A 21,492-nucleotide genomic window follows, 5' to 3' on the forward strand; every position below is an offset into this window, starting at 1 on the left:
ACCGATTACCCTGAGAAATCACATTTCGTATAAATAGATAGCCGAGTGCCCGTGTGCTACCGAGATCTTAAATTATGAACAGGAGGGGGACGAGGCAAGAGGGAAGCAAACTTCAAAAGGAGCAAATAACAAAAGCCTCCTTTGCTGCCCTTGAAGGGGTTGGGGAGGAGAGGGGAGAAGAAAGAAAAGAAAGTTGCTGAATCGGGACATTCTGGAAGTGCCTGTGTTTACCAGCCCCATCCCCACCTCCTACTCTCGGAGAAGCCCCAAGTAGCTAAATCGCTCAGCTAAAAGCAGGTCTGAAGAAGGACAAGATAGAGAAAAAAAGAGAGATGATAGAAATAGTGAGAGGGAGGAGGAGAGGGAAAGGGAATGGGAGAGAGAAAAAGGGATAAAAAGAGAGAAAGAGTGTATATGACTGCAAGAAGGAAAAGGAATCGTGGCAAAACAATTTTTCCATGAGAAGAGGGAAAAAATTTGGCTAAAAAAAAAAAGTTGCTACTCCTGGCAGCCCTGTTTGTCAAAAGGGGATGTCAAGCGCTTTACAATACCTGGGATTGATGAGGCGGGCGGGCCAATGAACGGCGCGCGGCGCCTCGGCGCGCCCTCCGTTGGCGCGGCGGCTGCAGGCGGGGGGAGTGCGGGCACACCAATGGGCGCCCGCGTCAGCAGCACGTGACACCTCCCCCTGCTCCCATTCATCAAGGGGGGGACGGTGTCGTCCTTTCAATTCATTTATCTGCAGGAATGATTGCTGCTATCAGTCTCGCGCTCACCGCCCGGCTGAGGAGGTGAAAGTTTCTCCCCAGGAAGATAAACCGCAAAAGACAATATTGTGCATGATTTGCGCCTTTTCTTTGGCTTTTTCTTTCTTTCTTTTTTCTCCCCCCCCTTTTTTTTCCGCAAAAAGCAGAGGGGGAAAAAGGAGAGTGAAGGAGCGAGACGGCGAGCCTGAGAGAAAGGAGAGAGAGAGAGAGAAAAGAAAGGGCGAGGGGCTAGTGGAGAAGTAAGGAGGGGCATACGGCGCGAGGCGGAGAAAGGGCGAGTAGTCGTGGCTCCGGCGCTCACATTCCTCTATGCTACAAATCCGGGAGGAAGTTTTTTTTGGGGGGGCTGAGATGCTCCATGCCTTTCCCTGGGCAGCCTTGACGCAGGGTCCTCTCGGCAGAGACTGAGCGGCGAGAAAGTGCGAGCCCGGCCGGCGGGGTCTTCTTGGCGGGCGCCGGAGCCCGCCTTGCTTGCGGCCGGGAGCGGTCCGGCTTCCCCGCGCTTGGCCAGGCGGGCGTCCCGGCGCGTCGCGCCGCTGCCTGCGGGCTAGGACTTCGCGAGGTGGGTCGACTCCTCCTCCCTCCTCTTCTTCTTCTTCCTCTTCCTCCGCCTCCCGTTCCTCCTCCTCCTCCTCCTCCTGATTTTCCCTCCTCGGCGGGCGAGGGTGGGGGGGGCGGGGGAGGCCGGGGCTCGCCCCGAGCAGCCACGATGCTCCTGGACGCCGGCCCCCAGTACCCCGCGATCGGCGTGACCACCTTTGGCGCGTCCCGCCACCACTCGGCGGGCGACGTGGCCGAGCGCGACGTGGGCCTGGGCATCAACCCGTTCGCCGACGGCATGGGCGCCTTCAAGCTCAACCCCAGCTCTCACGAGCTGGCCTCCGCCGGCCAGACGGCCTTCACGTCGCAGGCGCCCGGCTACGCGGCTGCCGCGGCCCTGGGCCATCATCACCACCCGGGCCACGTCGGCTCCTATTCGAGCGCAGCTTTCAACTCCACGCGGGACTTTCTGTTCCGCAACCGGGGCTTTGGCGACGCGGCAGCGGCAGCCAGCGCTCAGCACAGTCTGTTCGCTGCTTCAGCCGGAGGCTTCGGGGGCCCACACAGTCACACGGACGCCGCGGGCCACCTCCTCTTCCCCGGCCTTCACGAGCAGGCGGCGGGCCACGCGTCGCCCAACGTGGTAAACGGGCAGATGAGGCTTGGCTTCTCCGGGGACATGTACCCGCGGCCGGAACAGTACGGCCAGGTGACCAGCCCGCGTTCGGAGCATTATGCTGCGCCGCAGCTGCACGGTTACGGGCCCATGAACGTGAACATGGCCGCGCATCACGGCGCTGGCGCCTTCTTCCGTTACATGCGCCAACCCATCAAGCAGGAGCTCATCTGCAAGTGGATCGAGCCCGAGCAGCTGGCCAACCCCAAAAAGTCGTGCAACAAAACTTTCAGCACCATGCACGAGCTGGTCACGCACGTCACCGTGGAGCACGTCGGCGGACCTGAGCAGAGTAACCACATCTGCTTTTGGGAGGAGTGTCCGCGCGAGGGCAAGCCCTTCAAAGCCAAATACAAACTGGTCAACCACATCCGCGTGCACACGGGCGAGAAGCCCTTCCCTTGCCCTTTTCCTGGCTGCGGCAAGGTCTTCGCGCGTTCTGAGAACTTAAAGATCCACAAAAGGACGCACACAGGTACGAAACCGCTGTTCTTGAACCCCCACCCTCCCCATCCTGGGCCTGGGACCCGAAATCCAAAAGTCAGTGGCCGGGGCGCACAAACCGGGCCGCGGTTGGGTCTGGGCGTCAGGTTCCAGCAGGCAGGCAGTGGAAGTGTGCGCTGGTGTTTAGTTTGAGGCTTGAAATTATGAAGAGGTATAGAGAAGAAAGGCCAAGAGGTATCTAGGAATATAGATTTTTAAATGAGGACTAAAAAAGGCTGGGAGAGCAGAGAGACAAACCCAGCTTTGTGGAGCCCTTGGTGTACGCGAAGCCAGGACAGGTGGCCGGTTCTCCGCGGTGGCGGAGGCGCCAGCAAGTCCAGCTGCAGACAAATCTAAACATTTGCTTCCGGCTAACATCTTTCTCTAGACACCTTAGTGAAAATGTTGTCAAATGAAAGAGCTAAGGAAATTGGAAGAGATAGGATGGAGGCGCCGGGAAAGAAACAAAAACCGAAAGGGTGGGGGGAGTATTGAAAGCAAGTATGTTGGGCCTGAGGAGGCTTTTGAAGGCTTATGCATATTTAAAGAGCCCAATTTTAGTAGTGACTTGTATTTGAGTAAGCTTGAAGAGTTGAGAGAGTCGACAGAAGGCGGAGAAGTCTTTTTTGTCAATTAGATTTTATGAGATAGTTTTCAAAACACCGAACACCCTGCATTAGCCTTTAAAAACGAAGAGACCGGCCAGGAACACTTAAAAGTTCGCGGCGAGCTCAAGGCTGTGGTCTGAGTCGGGCAGGCCATTCCGGGCCCCTAGCGCCAACAAGGCCGGGAATCCTGTCTGCTTCCCTATTCTGGTTTGCCTGGGTGATTTCTGTGAACCGCGTTTGGAATTTGGGGTTTAATGCCAGAGTGAAGGAAGAATTTGCGGCGCCGAGCTCTCGGCCCAGATTACCTTATAAAATGTGAGTGTGTGTCGGGGGTGGGGTGGGGTGGAGGAGCGACGAGGGGGGTGCGGAGCGTCGGGGAGGGGGTAGGGGGAGGAGAGAAGAGCAAAACAGCAGGAGAATCTGCTGGCAGTGTGAAAATTAGAAAGCAAGAACTAGGTAGAAGCCGCCCGAAGTCGTCTGTATAGCCCCGGGCAGAAAAACCAGCAGCCAGACCTGCTGCCACTCTGGGATCTAGAAAAACTACCACCACTGATAATAATAATAAAAAAAAATTAAATCTGGATCTAATTGGATTAGAAGTTAAAATAGTTCAGATATTTATAATTACCCTGCAGATACAAAAAGACTCGGGTTTTTGAACTTGGAAAGTACTAACACTGAGCTGCTGCCTTTTTATTTTGTTTTGATTTTTATCATTGTTTAAAATTTTAAAAAACAGCCGCAGGATTTGTTGCAATCAGACTTCTCTCTTTCTTGCCTTTCGCACCAGGGGAGAAGCCCTTCAAGTGCGAGTTCGAAGGCTGCGACCGACGCTTTGCCAATAGCAGCGACCGCAAGAAGCACATGCACGTGCACACGAGCGACAAGCCCTATCTTTGCAAGATGTGCGACAAGTCCTACACGCACCCCAGCTCGCTGCGCAAACACATGAAGGTAATCGCCGCGCTCTCGCTGGCCGCCTTTGAACCGGGACCCCCTCCGGTCTTCGGCCAGGGCCGGGCGGCGAGTGGCAGCCGGGTGGTGGAAGGAACTGGCGGAGGCAGAAAGGCAACGGTCCCGCTTTGCTGAGTGCGGCTGGGCAGGGAGGGTGGGTGCTGGAAAGGGGAATGAGGGCATCCTAAGTTTACTGTTTAATAATAAAAGTAAAAAGAAAGGGGGAGGCGACCGGAATTTGGCCCAGGTAGGGAGCTAGCTAGGGCTGTACCAGCGGGTTGACTGTGCCGAAGCTGCCGCCATTGTAGCGGGCATCGTTGGCAGAAGCGTGGGGCTCTTGCACACAGGCCTGAGCGTTTGCTTACCTAAAGCTGAGCAAGCAAAGTACAGCGGCTGCAGGAGGGACCGTCGCAGGCTCCTACCTCAAATCCAGCCTCCCCCTTCCCAGAGCGGTTTTTCTTTTGTGGGTCCGGGGGGCGCTGTCCCTCCCTGGAGCACTGGCTTTGCTGGGCGGAGGCGGGCAGCCAAACCTAAGTCCGGCGGGTCAGGCCTCCCACGAGTTCAAGGGGATTCAGCGCTGTGTGGGGAGGCGGCACGCGGCCTTCACCCGTCCTAGGCGGCTGCCCCGCGGGCTCTTTATCTCTGTAAAAACGCGACTTTATTCCCGCAGGTCCACGAATCCTCCTCGCAGGGCTCGCAGCCTTCACCCGCAGCCAGCTCCGGCTACGAGTCCTCCACGCCGCCCACCATCGTGTCTCCCTCCACAGAAAACCCGACTACCAGCTCCCTGTCGCCCTCCTCCTCTGCAGTCCACCACACAGCCGGCCACAGCGCGCTCTCTTCCAATTTTAATGAATGGTACGTTTAAAATCAGAAACAAAACACCGAACAAAACCCTATTTAAGAGACTGAACACATACGTACACAAAATATTACTGAATGAACCCTGCGAATCAACACAGCCCCCTACCCCTCCCCCGCCCCAGACACCGCAGTCCTATTTTTTTTTAAACCTGCCAATAGACCCAGGACCGAGTAAGAGAAAGAAAGCCCCAAACCTTTAATTTTTTTTCCTTTTTTCTTTCTTTTCTTTCTTTTTCCTTTTTTTTTGTGTTTTTTTTTTTTTTTTTTTTTTTTTTTTTTTTTTTTTGGCAAAGGTTTGGTAGCCAAGGGGCGGGAGGGTGGTCGAGGATAAGGCGGCCGCCTGACCGAGTGCTGCCAACCCCGACCGAGGGCCAGTTTCTCGTCGGAATCGAACAGGCCCTCTGGGCTTCCGTTCTGTTTGTTTTTTGTTTTTCTTTGCATTCTTGTAAATACAGAATTATTAGCTTAAAACTGTACTGTTGGATTCTGTAAATAGTTATATCTCGGTTGGAGCGGGCGGGTGGGTTCGTGGCGTTGTGGTCTTTGCATTGGGGGAGGGGGGAGGGGCCGGGCGGGCGGGGGAGGGGGAAGGGAGGGGGGTGGGCGGCCGAAAGCCAACTGTTTGTACTGAATGGCAAGAATGTTCTAGTAAATGTGTACCAAAATGTGAATTACTTTGTACGATTACAGTCTCCACGTCGACCTAACAGAATATTATTGGTATTAATGTGCTTTTTTTTTTTTTTTTGTATAAAGTGCAAACATTTCTCGTCCCAAAGTCTAAGTACTTTAGTGCAGTAAAATGTTGTTTCACGTCCTGTCAAGAATTCGTATAGTACGAGCCTGGATCTGCGTGTCAAACTGTTCCATTTGTTTATGTAAAGTGATATTAAAGAAGATATAAACTATAACTGTCCGTTGCTTTTGGCAAAAGATACAACCACATAATGTATATAATTCCTAGTTTCCATATTTATCCGCATGTAAAGGGCCGGTTTATTCATGTTACAGCTATTCAATATTTATGGCTAGAAAAACTCGTATGTACACTTTAGTTTCCAGAACTGTTTGGTAACCTTTCGTACCTTATTAAAGATTCTTAAATCTCAGTGATTGTGGTAGGAATTTCTTCTTCACCCCCAGCAACCTGCTGCCTCTTCGGCCAGCTTTAGTGGGTCTCTAGAAAATCTTTCCAGTCTTCCTCGCCTTCCCTTTCTGTCATCGCAGGTCCTATAAACGTGATAAATGAACGCTACCCTGCTGGCTCTCCGAGAGGGTGTAATTAGTATTTATATCAAAATTTATGAAACAAATTTTCGGCCGCTGTATAATTTAAATGACCTTTGCAGACATACAATAACAACCATAAAAATAACAGAAATAGATTGCACAGGCAACATCAATATTAATGTAGGTGAATTGTCAGAAGCTGAGGGGCTCACTCTGCAATGTTGCAAATGAACTTGAAGCAGAGGGTTCCGCTGCCCCCCAAATTAAATTCCCCTGGCTGAAACCGAGTTGCAGATTTACAATATCATATTTTAAATTGCTGTCTTCAATTAAACCATTTATGGCCATAACTAATTTTCAGGATGTTGATGCATGGCTTTACAGACCTTCCTTCTTTGTACAAAAGTAAACGCCCATAAAGCGTTTTACTTGTATTTCTTCAAATGTGATGCTAATTTAAATTAATTACTTCCTATGATATGTATTATTCCTATAATTTTGCCACTGTTATTAGTTCTTTCAAAAATATATCTAGGGAAGAGAATTATTTTATGTAATTTGATTATCTTTCTATCTCTTTTATTTATTTCTCATTTACTTAAGAAATTCGTTCCATTGGCTGGCATTGATACAGTAAATTTGTAAATGAGGAGACAATATAAAAAATCTAAATTACTTGTGCTTAATGACTGTAGCAGAACGCCTTTTCTCTAAATCAGATTGTCTTTCTTGCAGTTTAGTTTGATAGATTTGCAAGCTATGCTGCTCCTTCGAAGTTAGCTGCGCTGGTAGGAACGCGAGCTTCTTTGTCTCTGGTTGTAGCTTGCATGATCGCCCCATTAAGCAGACAACGTAGGGGAGATCACAAATCAGGGCCTTGGCTGTAACTGCAAGGGTGTGGATGTGTCAGAGCAGGAGGCAGAAACTGACCTCAGTGTGGACAAGGACGAACCTGGACCTGCTTTTTTAATATACTATGTGTGTTCAGGAAATCATAGGCCATATTGACTCTGAGAAGAAAAGTAAGAGAGGGAAAACCCTGCAAAAGTATGAGAACCCCTTATGATATTGACATCTATTTCAAAGAGACATTAATTTTTCAGAGTATATCATTGACCAATTACAAAATCAAAATGTTAAATTCTCTTTAAAAATCCTTTGTTGACATGTCTTCATCTCTTGCCATTTGTATTTGTCACTTTTGGCCAACAAAGTTTTATTGGTAAAGGAGGGAATTTGCTGCATTTTATGTAACACAGGAAAAACTGGAGATGGTGGTGTTTAACTTTTTAAAAAATACTATTGTGATTATAAGAGTAAATATCAACCTTTCATGAAAAGAGCGCCACCTTGCAAGGTTTGGCGAGATTTAAGGAAGTTGAACACCTAAACGAGAAATGCTGCTAGCTCCTAAAATTTGTGAGACCAAAAGCTGTCCTCAATTGTCTTTGGAGATTTCAGATTGATTAATAGTATAGTATTTGACATGACACTAGACATTAGGCCCAATAATTTAAAAAAAAAAGAGGAATAAAGATAGTTCCATCTCTCTAGGAAAGAAAGATAAACACCTCAATTAATAATCCTTCTCCTTCCCATAGAGATCAGAATGTCTGGGATCCTGACATGAGTATTTATGACAATAATAATCATAATAATAACAACAGTATTTTTTAAGTTTGTTAGTACATTTAAGAAGATAGTAAATGAGTGCATTTTTTCTTTGACCATTCTTAAAAGCAGTTTACTTCAAATTTGGAAATATAAATGTGTCATTATTTGTTATGTTTTTGGTGATTTTTTAACTTTAATATCATTGTATAGTAATTAAATATACTATGATCTATGATTTAAGTAGGATATTTTAAATATAAATTTTAGGGGTAAACATTTACTTCAAAACTACTTCACATTTAAAACATTTTTTTGTTTTGGCATTGAAGCCAAATAATTTTTTAAAAAACCATTTGAGGAATACTGTGTGTGTTTGTGAATAATCTCACTCACAGGAAAGGAACTTTTACAGTAGAAGACAATATTTATGCCAATGCCCCTTATGCATTCTCTTCTCCAACACCCACCACAAAGAAAAAGTCATTAATGATGTAGGTCGCTTAAAATAATGCTTCAAACTTAAATGTAGTCTATTATTTTGCTGGTACCTTTAATGTCTGCTTCTTGAGATGTATTCTTCATACTTTTCTTCATGGGCTATTAGGTTTTGAAATACATGAATGTGAACAGCGAGATATATTGTTAGACCCTATTTAGCAGGAGCTGAATATGCTGCAAATGGCTGGTTTCTGTGTGTAGCTGTGAATTTTGGTTTAGGCAGACAGCCATCCTGATTCATATTTCCACTGTATTGTATTCTGGATACTATCAAGTGATTAGAACAACTGACAAGTTATTAAAAAGTTATATTGTATCAACAAAAAATGCCTAAGTACAAGCAATCATATTTGAGAAATGAAGAGAAATGAGTTGTGATATGTGTGTGTGTACATTTACAGAGTAAGCATATAAATATACAAGCACCATTTATATGGGGGTTAAGTAATTTTCAAACATTTCAGATCCTTTGTTTTCTTCTTCAAAAGCTACCCCCAACTGCTTTAAGCATTTGCAGCTGATGATTTTGATTTTTTAAAGTCAAGCATTCAAGTTAACCTTTAAGAAGCAAACCACCTCCAAAAGAAAGATGTAACCTTTCAATTGGCCCATATGCTTATCATTTTTTTTTTTTCTTTAGCTGACAATGAAAATAGCACTAACCTTCTTTGGTGATGGGCCTGGCATTTAGATGTTTTTATTTGTTGATTGTGAAGTTTTCTCAGAACTTTTAAAGGATTGGCAACAGAACTACACTCCCCAGCTCTGAAACCTTCCAGACATCCCCCTTTTGAGGCCAAGATATAGTAAGTGTGTTGGACCTCTTGTGAATCAGTTCTGGTGTAGTTAGTACCTAAACATACTTCTTTCCAGGAGGCAGCTTGGAGAAGGCCCTGGTCCTTAAAGAGCAGCATTAGTTTAAGATGGGTTGGGGAGAAACTGTATATGGTCTGGCAAACTCCAAAGGAAGACACTGAGCTTGTACTTTTGATACTTATGAACTGTATATGAAACCATCAGATTTCAGACATTCCCAATTCACATTTCTTTTTTTTTTTTCAATGTGAAATACTAATTACGAATTTATTTCCTCCTCTCTAGGTATCTAGGTACAGAGTTCTTGCCTCCTCCTAGTATCAGTGTAGTTCTTAGAACTGTGTGTTCATATTAGGAGAAAAAAAGTCTTTTCATGAAGATGGTCACAGCTGATATCACTCTCTGGTTTTAGAATTCTTGAAAATAGAGTGGCAATGAAAAGATGTATCCCATCTATGCCAGTTAACCACTAAAGGTTCACATTACCCATGATACTCTCAGCTTTTTACAACCTCAGTCACCATCAGTAATATGTACTCATTCAAACTGGTTACATATAGAAAGTAATGCTTTATAAGGGTAACTATACAGCAATCTATTTTTTTTTTCAAGTGACAATCACTAGTTTGGGGGAAGAAATAAGAAACATGTTAATAACTTCCTATGACATGTCACATTTGAGTCTTCGAAGTTTTTGCAAATATAGTGGTGTAATATACACAGAGAATGGGCAATATTCTCCATTAACCTTTGCAAGACTGGTTGTTCCAGAGTCTCTTCTTGAGCAAGAGGAAACAAGATCAAGCCAAACCAGGGACTATTTTTACCATGCAAGCTGAATTCTGGCATTAGTTCCTAATGTTTATTTCCACTTTAGAGCAAGGAGCTAGAACAGTATGACGCTATTCCAATTGATGCTATAATGGAAATGTTTTTTTTTAAGAACATAAAGTAGGATTTAGCTATCTAGTATGGAAATGACATTATTTGGCCGTGAAGATGCTAGAGACATACGACTGTCTGTCAACTGTCCCCAATATTTTGTTTGCCTGTGATGGTTGCAGGGAATCTCTAGTATATGGAGGGAAATTCACTGGTTGTGAACTTAGTGATATTTTCACCTATAGCATACACAAGAATCAACTATTAAACGCTGATATAAACATATGGAAGTCCTATCTTCAAAAAAAAAAAAAAAACCACCCACCAGACGTTTGAAGACTAGATATCTTAGCAAATCTATCCTTTGTGTGACAATTCCCATTAGCTACAGAAAACATACGGACGTACGGAGGGCGAGAGAAGCTCACAGCCTGTTTCCTTTTTAAAAATTTTCTGTCTATCCGGGAAAATCCTAGCTTCTCGCAAAGAAAACTGAATTACGGAGGAAGGTAAAACCAAGAGAAGGGATAGGGGTGGGCGAGTCTAAGCGTCAAGGGAGATTTTTGTCCTGGAAAATTACCTGAAAATATATAAACACAGGCTTTTGGGGTGGATGTGTGTGTCGGGATGGGGGGGAGCGAAACAGTAAGACTTCTCCAGAGCACATCCACAGAAGGCCGGACGGTCAGCGTCCGCAGGGCCCTTTGCGCCACCTTGCAGCCCGGCGGGGCGCTTTCCAAGTCGCTGCCGCGGGCTGGGGCCGCGGCTGGGAGAGCTGTGCGCATGCGCGGCCCGCGGCCCGCGGTTCCACGTGCTGATGAATATGCAGGAGGCGCCTTTGCCCACGCGGGCTGCGGAGGGAACCTCTCAGAGGCTCAGGCCTGTGAAAGCCGCTGGCCCGGCTGCCAAAATAGTGCGGCGAGGAAGCTGCACGTGTTTGTTTTCAAACCGCGCTGGTTTAAGTGAGTTCACAAAGCCAGGCAGATAGCTTCGGCTTGAGCCTATGCTCGCGGCCATCGGAACCGCTGCGCTGGCTAGACAGAAGTCTCCCTTACCCCGAGGGTCGTGGCCTGCGATGTGCTCGAGCCCCAGACAAGAGCCAAGTACATTGAGAATTCCCCCTCTGCCTGTCCCCTCCTAAGCCGGAAGCTGGCACCCTGGCCCTTCTTCTCCCTTAGTTCCAAGGAGAATACGTACCCTCCACTCATCTGGCACCTAAACAGAGCCCAAGTCTGAGATGAGGGGAGGGGGGAACAGGGCAGTAGGGATTTTCCTGGCGGCCACCCTCTTTGCCCAGATATAGGCCTGAATGTTCCCTTGTCTGTCTCTCTCCCTTTTTCTTTTCTCTCTCCTGTTTCCTCTTCCTGTCTCTGACTGCCCTAGCCACTGCTTACCTATTTAGGGGACCAGTAGCAGCTTGCTGTAAGGTTTTCATTGACCCTTCCCAAATAATGCTTGTCAGCTCGCTAGCTAGCTGATGTAGTTCTAAGATCAAACGGGCTTACGTGATTACTGGTGGAGGAACTGCTCTGGCTGAAACACCTGGAAAGTGTAGGGTTTGGTGAGAGAAATCAGGAGTTTCAGGCGCTGGTGACATTCTTGGGTCCTGCACGTTGCATGATATTTTGTGGCCAATGTATTAATAGTTCCAGAGCCAGTGCATAACCTGTCCGGTGGAGTGCCAACTTTGTTTACAAGCCAACTTGTAAACAAAGGGGAGGGTGGTGGAGGCTTCCTGGATTATTCTATTTTCAGATCGGTCTCTATAGAGTTGTCTTTGGGTGTTTTAGTCATGTCAAACACTTTGGGTGCTTTTACGTCCCATGTCATCAGATAATGGCTGCCACAGGTTCCAATGCTCCTCTGGATTTTACTTTTAACTGAATGGGTGGACCCATTCCATGACACCCATCTCTCTTTCTTCCCCCACAGCCAACAGGAGAGGCCTTGTCTCACTGTACTGTAACCCAGGGCTAGCTTCACCCTACCAGTTCTGACTGGGGCCATAGCATCATTTCATCTGACAACCACCACTCGCCAAATCTTCAGCTTAAGGGTGCGGCCCAGTGGTTTTGGAAAACGTTCCTGCCAGGACAAGGCCTTTCCTCTTTCCCAGGCTCTAGGTCTCAGAGCTTGATAATACGAAGATGGCTTGAGAAGAGCCGCAGGGACCCGGACCCACGGAGATCTGGCAGAAGCCCGTCACCCCCACGCCCGGGGACTTGGTCTAACGGGCTGGAGCAGGAGGGTTCTCTTGTCTGAGGTCCCCAGGGGCCAGAGAGCCCAGTGTCTAGTCCGGAGCGCAGAATCCCCTGATCGGCACCCCCCCCCCCCAACAAAAGCCACCTCACAGGAAAACCTTCGCGATTTGGGTCTTTTTGTGTTCAAACATGTGTGTTTGGGTGAGGGGCGATATAGATAGATTCCACGGACTCCATGCTTATGCTGAAGACCTGTGTTGGGCTCACTCTGAGCAGAAAGCTCAAACCCAGCGTGGGTTCTTGCGTTCCTCCCCAAAAGGCCAGGGCCCAAAGAACCCTTTTCATTTGGCGAGGGGCTTGACGGAAGGGAGGGGCGGAGGCGGGAGCGGGCCGGGGTCTGCAAGCCAGCGGCCGGGCGCGACGGACTTGCCCGGCTGCTCAGCTTGGCCGCCAGCATCCGTGCTGGCGACGTGGTTGCGCTTTCCGGGGCCAGAGAGTGGGGACGCCTCTTCCCCCCCACCGCCACCTCCTCGGCGCCCCCGGGTCGGCGCCAGAGCCCCGGAGGCCGGGAGGCTCTGGCCTGATAGAGGCAAGGCGGGCTCTGTGGCCTCCCCCGGGTCAGTCCGAGTTTAGTCTGCGGAGGCGACGGCGGGGGAGCGAGCCGGGGCCAAGATGGACCCTAAACCAGACAGGCGCTTTCCTTTCCCCCGACTCGCGCCTTAGTCCCTGCCCATATAGCCCGTCTTCGGTAGGACTATCTGCCTGGCTTCTGTCTGCTGCCAACCTTGCCCGAAATCTAGACCCCAGACTTGGTAAGTCGTGTTCTTCCCCCACCCCGCCCCGCCACCTTCCTAGCTGACTGGCCCCGCGACTTCGTGCACGCGCGTGGCCCGAGGCGCGCGCTGAGAAGTTGGGCTGATTTGGAGCAGCCGCGCCAATCCGGCCTCTGCGGCTGGTGTGTATGAACGCCGAGGACCCCAAGGTAGTCAGAAATGTCGCGGGGCTCCCCAGTGAGTTGGGAGCGAAAAGGATCCTTGCTCTCCTGGATCCTCTTTGTCCCTGTGGACATCAAAACCTACCTTTTAAGCAGGAGCTTTCTGCTGGTCTCTCAGTGTGTGTGTGTGTGTGTGTGTGTGTGTGTGTGTGTGTGTGTGTGTGTGTGTTGGGATAGTAGCAGGGGAGGAGTACTGTCCCTTTCCCAAAGCAGTTTCTAATCCCTAAGGTCTCCAACAAAGTTTACTCATGGTTTCCATTTGAATGCTGTGAAGTCGTCGTAGTCGTCGTTACTATTTTAAGTGAAGATTTCTAAGTCACGCTTCTCAAATACGTGCCTCTTGAGGACATTTCGACAATTACCTTGTCCACTAACTCCTTTCCCTTTCCTCCGGAAAAAAAAAATAAACTTAAGTTTTCAGTAGTTGCCTTAGGACACGTCGTTTACATGTCACTAATGTGAAGAAAGAAGGAAAGAAAAAACAGCCTTGGTATTTCTTGTTGGAAGTCCGTGTGCTCTATTATTGAAATGTGAAAGATGGGGTTTTGGGGGGAGGGGTAGGCAGGGCTCTGGAAGAGTGCTTTTGAACCGCTCTGCCCTGTTGCACGGGGCTGACCTTTGGCTGACACGACCACGGAGCGGGCCGTTCGTTAACGAGGATTTGATACATTAGACATTCGAGCTGGGCGTGTAAACCCACACTCTGAATCCAGATTTTGCTCAAATTAGTGTACGAGGAAATGATCTTTTTAAGTCCCGAGGCTTAACCAAATGTCAGGAGGGCCAATCGCTGCCTGAAAAGGGCAGTGAAGGACACCCCATAAAAGACACATTCCTATCTCCTTAAAAAACAAACAACATAAAACCAAAAAACATTCTTTGAATAATTCCTGAAATCTTCCAAGTCTCCACTTTGAGGAAATGCTTATAAATAAAGCTAATCATTCATTCTAATGAATTCTGATGTGTTAAATCCTAACACCAGGCAAGGCTGTGAAGGCAGTGGCACAGTTATGGCAATAATTCTTCTTTGAGATTCATATATTTTGAGTTAATGTTTTACTCAAAAGAAATACTAGAATGTGACAATTTATATCTTCCAGGCAGTGGGGCACATACAAAGGAGAGAGTCACAGATTTTAAAGCCGTTTCAAAGTTGATGCTCCCCTCCATTTGATTTGGTTCGATTTGTCTCCAGACTTTGGAGCCCAGAAAGGGAAGGCAGGCTGGCCACCAGGACCCTGGCCTGAAGCGCTGGGGCTGAACCTGCAGCTCCCCAGCCGAGTTGGAGACTTTGCTGCAGTCCCTTGGAGGGTGCGGCGGCTCTCGCGGTATTTATTGACTGGCTCGGGAAGGTGTCATTTTATTTAAGTTGACATTAAAGATCTAACTTAAAAAAAAAAAAAAGGCACAGACTGAAAATGCTTTCTTTTCTTTTCCCCAATAGCAGAGCCCGCTAAAAGGGGGAGAAATTCGCTCTTGTCGAAGTTCCCAGCCATTCTGAGATTGCAAGGGGGAGGACGAAGCGAAATGGTATTCTTGCTCTGTGCCTCTCGACCCTTTCTCTGTTCGCTGACTTCCTTACGTTGCTTTCCTGCGGAGAGTATCGCAGAGGCAAAGGCAGTTTTCTGCACCTGAGTGCTGGTTTCCGCCGCTGGGTTTTGCTGGGTCTGCGCAGGGGCGGTTCCTGGAACCCGAATTTATTCCAGGCGAAAACGTACACGAAACAGATTTGGGCCTCCTATCTTTGCTCAGGGAGTCTCCATCTCCTTTCCCCTGTGTCCTGTGAGTGTAGATGAAAAGATGGAAAATTAAACGAGAAAGGCACGTACTATCATGAAAAAAAAAAGATAGTTTAAAAATAAGGAATCTAGCGGGGAGAAATCATTCTCCAAGAGCCCACATAGAAGAAATCCAGACAGGGCCTATGAGAGCTACAGGATTTGCTCCAGAAAGAGTTCTGTAGATAGCGTCCCATGCACAGGCCGATGACTCGCTAAACTCTGGTTCCCGACCCTTAGGACAAGGACAGCTGCGCGGGTTGAACACTTTTAGAGACGATAGACGTCCTGACCTCCTTTGGAAAAAGCACACCTTTCCAAAATCTTGAGAACCCCTCAGGCTTGGGAAGGTTGCAAAAGCTGGTCTAAGAGTTAAGAAGAGAGAATGGAGAAAGAAGGGAAAGGCTGTCAGAGAAAGGAGAAAGGAAAGATTGTGGCTAGTGAACTGCGGGATCGATTGAGTTCATTTTCCCCCAGCGGCGGGTCCCAGCACCCTCCTCCCTCAGGTTGCGATCACCAGCTACTCGTGTATGGGCGAGAAACTGCCCGGGATCACCAAAGTTGTGTCAAGTTGAGGTAGAAGCAGTGGATCTGGTTCATTTTAAGGTCCACTTTTGGGAGTCGGTGGAAACAGTATAACGCTGATTTTCGTACAATCTTCTAAGAGTGGAAGGAAGGAAGCGATCGTCGCTTACAGACTTGCTCTTAGTTTCTTTGGCCCCCTTCTCTACAGCCCCCACCCTCGTCTAGCCCAGGGAACCTACACCTGGGTTTGGCCCTCCAGACGCGCTCGCAAGTCTGGGGTACCCGCGAGTGCCCCCCCACCCCCCAGGCCCCTAGCCCCCCAGCTACGAACGCTGAAGTTCTAACTGCGACGTGACTTTCTGGCTGGCGTGAGGGAAGCCCCTTTCTATCCTTCTGGGGTTTCATCGAGCCCTGCCTCGGGGTCCCTTCCCAAAGCCCCCATGGCCTTGGTCGGGGCCACCCGGGGACCTGACGCAGACCGCGCTGCCGCTGACGTCAGGGGCTCCCAGTCGCCCGAACCCAAGCCCTGGCCACAAGGTGCCCGGCGCGGGCATCATTAATTATTAGACGGTAAATGTTGTAAAGAAAGTTCAAGCTATTATTATTCAAGCGGGAGATGACTATATATATATATATATATATATATATATATATATATATATAAAATATGTATATAATATATATTATATATAGTAAGGTTTTGGTTTCTCAAAGCATAGTTACTAACTTCGCACCCTCCTGCGTTCCCGTCTGCCCCCTGGGTCCACTCTTTTGTAGATTTGAGCTCCTTAGTTTGTAACTGGTTTGGGGGATTCTTGGTGGAAGCGCCAATATTTGTTCATATGGGAACTGCATGGCTACAACTTCCCTGTAGATTCAAGCTTGAGGAGCTTAATCATCTCTATCAACCAAGGGTGTGTGTGTGTGGGGGGGAGCATTGCTTCATAAAGCTTCATAAAACTTCATAAAGCTGGATCTAGGATGTTCGCATCATCCTTTCTGTTTGGTCAGATTCTTAGTCCGAGATCTGATACTATTATTGTTGTTGTTGAGTAAAAAGGAGGGGAAAAAACTCCACCTACACCGATAGGGCCAAGATAAATGAATAGTGTAATTCGGTATCAGGAACAAAACCTTTCATTTGTAACATCAAACGCAGCTTTTCTTTTGTTTTTAAAGGAATTACACTATAATGTCTGACTTAAAATAGAATTTTAAGCAGTACTAACTTCTTCAAAATAATACCAGTTCTTGGTTCTAGCTCTAATACATTTTCAAAATCCTTTCCCTGAGGATTACTGCCTAATAAACATAGGGCACAGCAGGGTCATTGTGGTGCGAATTCTCTCTTGGGCTCTTCTCCACAAAAGGAAAAAAAAAAAAAATCATGCCATATATGACGGAATTCCACAGGTGATGTGAGGTGGTTTTCTGGAAAAAGAACAAAGTGGTATTAAAATTAAACTAAAAACCCATTTGAATTAAGACAATTTTTATGTAAGTGGGAACAATAATCCACAAACTTAAACTTCTTGAATATTATCTTATTTGTCATAAATAACTTTTTTGAAATTCCCTTGTTGAATTAGCTGTTTGAAAGATCCCACCCATAAAAATAAAGCTCCCATGTATCACTGCATAAAACTAGTAAGTAGCATCTCTCAAAAATATAAAATTATCTTCATACGTATGAATATAAAATGTATTTGTCAGTATCCACAGGTCCAGTATGAAAAGTCTCTCGGGTTCTATCTATAGGAGGTTTCTATATTTCAAGAAATATCTTGAAAAGCACTTTGAAAGGCAGGTAATTTGTTTACTGTTTCACAGACAAAAAAACAACTGACTGAACTTTAATTTTTCTTTTGGAAGTTTTAGAGCCCTGCAAGCAGCTTTTGATTCAGAATTATGATGGTGACCTTTTACTCTCAAATTAGTAATTTATTTTTAAACAATCATTATATGGTAAACATTTCACAAATGTATACAGATTCCTCAGAAGTGTGCAATAATTATTTGGAAAATATGAGTAAAAATAGAGCTCATTCTTATACAACTTATAAATATATTTGCAGTATTGAAATCTTTATGAAGGAGAGTTTTAAAAAGTTTAAACGGTCACATTAATAAATGTACAAAATTCCACAAGCATGGATCAATAAAAATTTCCAAGAATTGTATGGTAAACATATTAGAAAAGAGATGCCTGTGCACAAAAAGAAAAATGAAAAGAAACTTCACTTAGGGAAATGAAAACAAAGGTCCAGGGTCCAATATTTTTTTCTTTAATGATTATTACCTATTTTTATGGCTTGTTATACTAGACTTTTATTTAAAATTTCAAAATGTGTGTGAGCTGGAAAAAAAATATTTGGAGTTGAGGACAACAGTTAATTGGTATTCAACAACTTCGGTGCTGTTTATATTTTCTGTACCACTACTTTTATATACTATAAATCTTTCCAGAGAGCTCTGCTATTTTTGGTACAACAGGCTGAAATTTATGGACCTAAGATATATTCCAGACTATGTATATAACACCCTGGCCGAGAAAAACCCTAGGATATTCATTAGATTAAAAAAAAAATCAGCTAGTATTATTTTAGTTCTTGAATCAATAAATATTTACAGATTTAAGGCAATAATTGAATCGAAGGGACACATTTGAATGTTAGTATGTGTGTGTGTGTGTATCTTCAAATAAGTGATTTGTACAATTTAGGCAATATCCTATGGAGGTTATGTGATTTTTGTGCTGCTTCAATCATGATTTCACTTGCTGACCTTGTAAAGTCAGTTAATATTCTTGGCTCTTACTTAGCTTTTTCACTTGTGAAATCAGTGCCCTAGACGATACTCACTCAATTTTTATATAGTCCTCAAAGTAGTGATTTCACTTAGTCTTGCTTATGTATTAAAGAAAAAAAAACTTTTAAAGGTAGAATTTTATTTGTGAAAAAAAATGAAATCAGGGAAATCTTAACTGATTTGGATATAAATGAAATAAACTAGCAACTCCTAATTGTAAAACCTCATTGTTAAGGTTTTCTTTTCTGAGAGTCCTGTTTCAGAAATGTGCATTCTATTAAACAAGGAAAGATACAGGAAACCTATCTCTTTCTCTTTCTTGGTAAAATACATTTCCAGTGTTTTGTTTACACGAATTACAAAAAATATTTTCATAAACCAGGGGCCTAGGAGATGGAAACACTATTAAATTTAATTGTTTAAGGGTGTGGATTTGGGAAGTGTAAACTAAGTTCTGATCCTATGCAAATCATGTAAAATATGTTTGCTATATGTATTAATGAACTGAAGGCTATACAAATCCTACTATGCAAAGTAACAAGAATAAGAGGAAAACACAATGCTCCTGCACACTCCCCTCGCTAGATCAGTGTGAAGAGCTAAATATATTGAGTATATTATTCAATCCACAGGTTCTGCAGCTGTTGCTTGTTACTTACCTATCAGTTAACTGCACTTGACTAGACCAATTGATTGATTAATTGATTAACCCGACAAACATTAAAGATAAGTATAGTTATTGTTATGGTGACTATGGCATTTCAAAAATCAATTTCAAATGCTTTCTTCCCTCCAGGAATATAATAGGACAGACATATACAGTTAGTCAAAATACTAAATAAAATATAGTATTTGTCGTAAGAGAGGCATAAACAAAATTGATTGGGAAATGTTTAAGTTTCTGATTCTCTTTAGAGGATATTGGGTGTCACTTGCTGATTTAGAAAATCAGAACAAAATATCATATCATGGATTTTTCCTTCCCTTTCCTTCATGCCCTCTTTTGCTGCTTCTCCTCCCCTTTATCTCCCCCTCTTCTCTTCTTCTCTCCCTTGCTCTGGAACCTAAGGTAATAGGAAATTTTCAAAAGACCTTTCTCAGGATGGTGGTAATGGTGTTGTGAGCTCGCTGCCTGAATTCTTGCCAGGCCTTTGTCTTTTGGGGGAAGTTTTGTCCAAGTGCCCATCTGTAGTCAGCTAGCCTGGGCTCCCTTCATGGGCCTAAACTCTGAATGCTGGGCTCTGGGGCTGGTCAGAGCTTTTCAGCAACCAGGGTGTCCACTTTAATGGTTGAAGTGGGTCAGACCAAGCAGAGCCCAAGTTCTGATAACTCCGGGCAAATACTCAAAAGAGGGCACTGATTGGTCACCAGGACATTTCCACTTTGCAGAATTGTACAGGATTTCTCTCTTTTCTATTACTTGTTTCATCTAAATACAGATTCCGTTGTCACTAACAAATAAATCTTTTTCTTATTTTTATGATGGTTCTTCTGTTCATTTTTATTGTTTTTAAAATATTTACTATAAAAGTGTCAGCATATGACTAATTTTTCATGAATCTTCGATTTGTTCAGAAATGTTAAGCCATGTGTTTTCCCTTTCCCTAAGACTGATGTGATTTTCTCACAATATTTTCCAAGGAAATTTTATGTCCATTTTATAACATTTGATAGTCACCCTACAAAACCGAGGAATCATTCATGTTTTCTGAAAAGGGTTGCAGTTTCTTTAGAAGCTCTAAGAAGGACTAACTGGTAACTAATCAAAGAATTAGAAATAACTGGTCAGTTTATATATTATTCAGATTCCTGTTTTGTTTTGTTTTTTTCTTTTGTTGCTGTTCTTTGGGTCAGTTGGAAAGTGGAGCAATCCAAATCAGTATGGTTTGTACTTGCTAGCTGTTTGGATGAGTCAGTTCAGGCAAGAGGGGTTGCAAAGTATGTTTTAGGACTCTGTTTTGTCATTTTCTGCGTTTCTTACCCTTTTTATAAAAAGTTGTCTTTTGAACAATTTCAAACATATACAAAAATAGAATAATGTAATAAATCTCTATTACCCAACTTGAGCATTTACCAACTCATAGTCAATTTAGTTTATATTTCCACCCACTGTTCTCCCCCAGGATTATTTTGAAGCACATCTTAGGCATCATATTATTTAATATGTAAATATTTGTTACTTAAGTAATATGTAGTTAATGTTTGCTACAAAGCAGAGTGGCTTTTTTAAGGCAACTGGTATGTTTTTCTGAAACACTGAGCTTTGGGTTTGAGCTTTGGGTTGCTATTCTTGATCTTTTCAACAGTTTTGCTTCCAATACCAGAGCCTTTATTAGCGCTGGAATCAAGGAGCTTTGTAGTTATCAAGAGGAAAAGAATAATTCAGTTGATTATCATCATAATCAATGAAGATGGAAGCTTCAAGTGGGAAATCTCACAAATTCCAGAGTCTAGCACTCATAATGGAGTGAGAATAATTCACTCAAAAGTTTCTGATTTGGGGAAAATGTGATGACTAGGAATTCCTTTTATTAAAAAAATCATATGAACTTGAACTGGTATGGAAAAATCATTGTACTTGAAAAACTATCACTTAAATGCATGGAGTTTCAGCTTTATACCACCCAAGGCAATCCCCCAATTATCGATATAATAATAAATATGAATTTATGCACCATGATTTAAATGTATTGTTTCCTTATCTCATTAAGTTATATGAAACCATATGTTGTGGTTGATTTTTCAAAAGAGGGTACTGATCTTTTAGAGCTCTATGCTAAACTATTTATGGATGAAATGATGTGATGTTTGGAATTTGCTTCAAATAACCTTGAATGAGGCATGGGTATGAGTGAGTGTCAGAACCAAGACTTTTATTGCAGGGTAATGGGTGCTTGAGATCATGATAATATTCTCTCTACTTCAGTATATATTTAATTTTTTATTAATAAACTAACAAAAAGAAAAAGATAAAAAGTCAGGAAGAACTTCACTAAAGTATCTATCTATCTATCTATCTATCTATCTATCTATCTATCTATCATCTATCTATCTGCAGATAAGTCAAAAGGTTTTCATTCAAAATTGTTTGGACTTTAAAATTAAAAAGGTGAAAATTTACTTTCTTCATCCTGGACTACCCAAGTGTGTACTTGGAGAATCCAGTGAACCTCTTTCAACATTGGTTTTTACACATATAAAAATACTTCCTCTGGTTTAAATAAATGCTAATATTTTTCCATGTACCCCTA

At 44.5% G+C, this 21,492-nt stretch overlaps 1 protein-coding gene across 1 annotated transcript; it reads left to right on the top strand.

Moving 5' to 3' along the window:
• Positions 1-1,449: 1,449 nt before the first annotated feature.
• On the top strand, positions 1,450-5,440 carry ZIC1 (Zic family member 1). The gene is made up of 3 exons (XM_027585209.2): positions 1,450-2,458; positions 3,865-4,028; positions 4,699-5,440. Exons 1-3 carry the CDS (start codon positions 1,477-1,479, stop codon positions 4,894-4,896), a joined length of 1,344 nt encoding a protein of 447 aa, XP_027441010.1. The 5' UTR covers positions 1,450-1,476; the 3' UTR covers positions 4,897-5,440.
• The last annotated feature ends 16,052 nt before the right edge of the window (positions 5,441-21,492 follow it).

This window comes from Zalophus californianus, chromosome 1 (genome assembly GCF_009762305.2).
Source record: "Zalophus californianus isolate mZalCal1 chromosome 1, mZalCal1.pri.v2, whole genome shotgun sequence".
Classification (NCBI taxonomy): Eukaryota; Metazoa; Chordata; class Mammalia; order Carnivora; family Otariidae; genus Zalophus; species Zalophus californianus.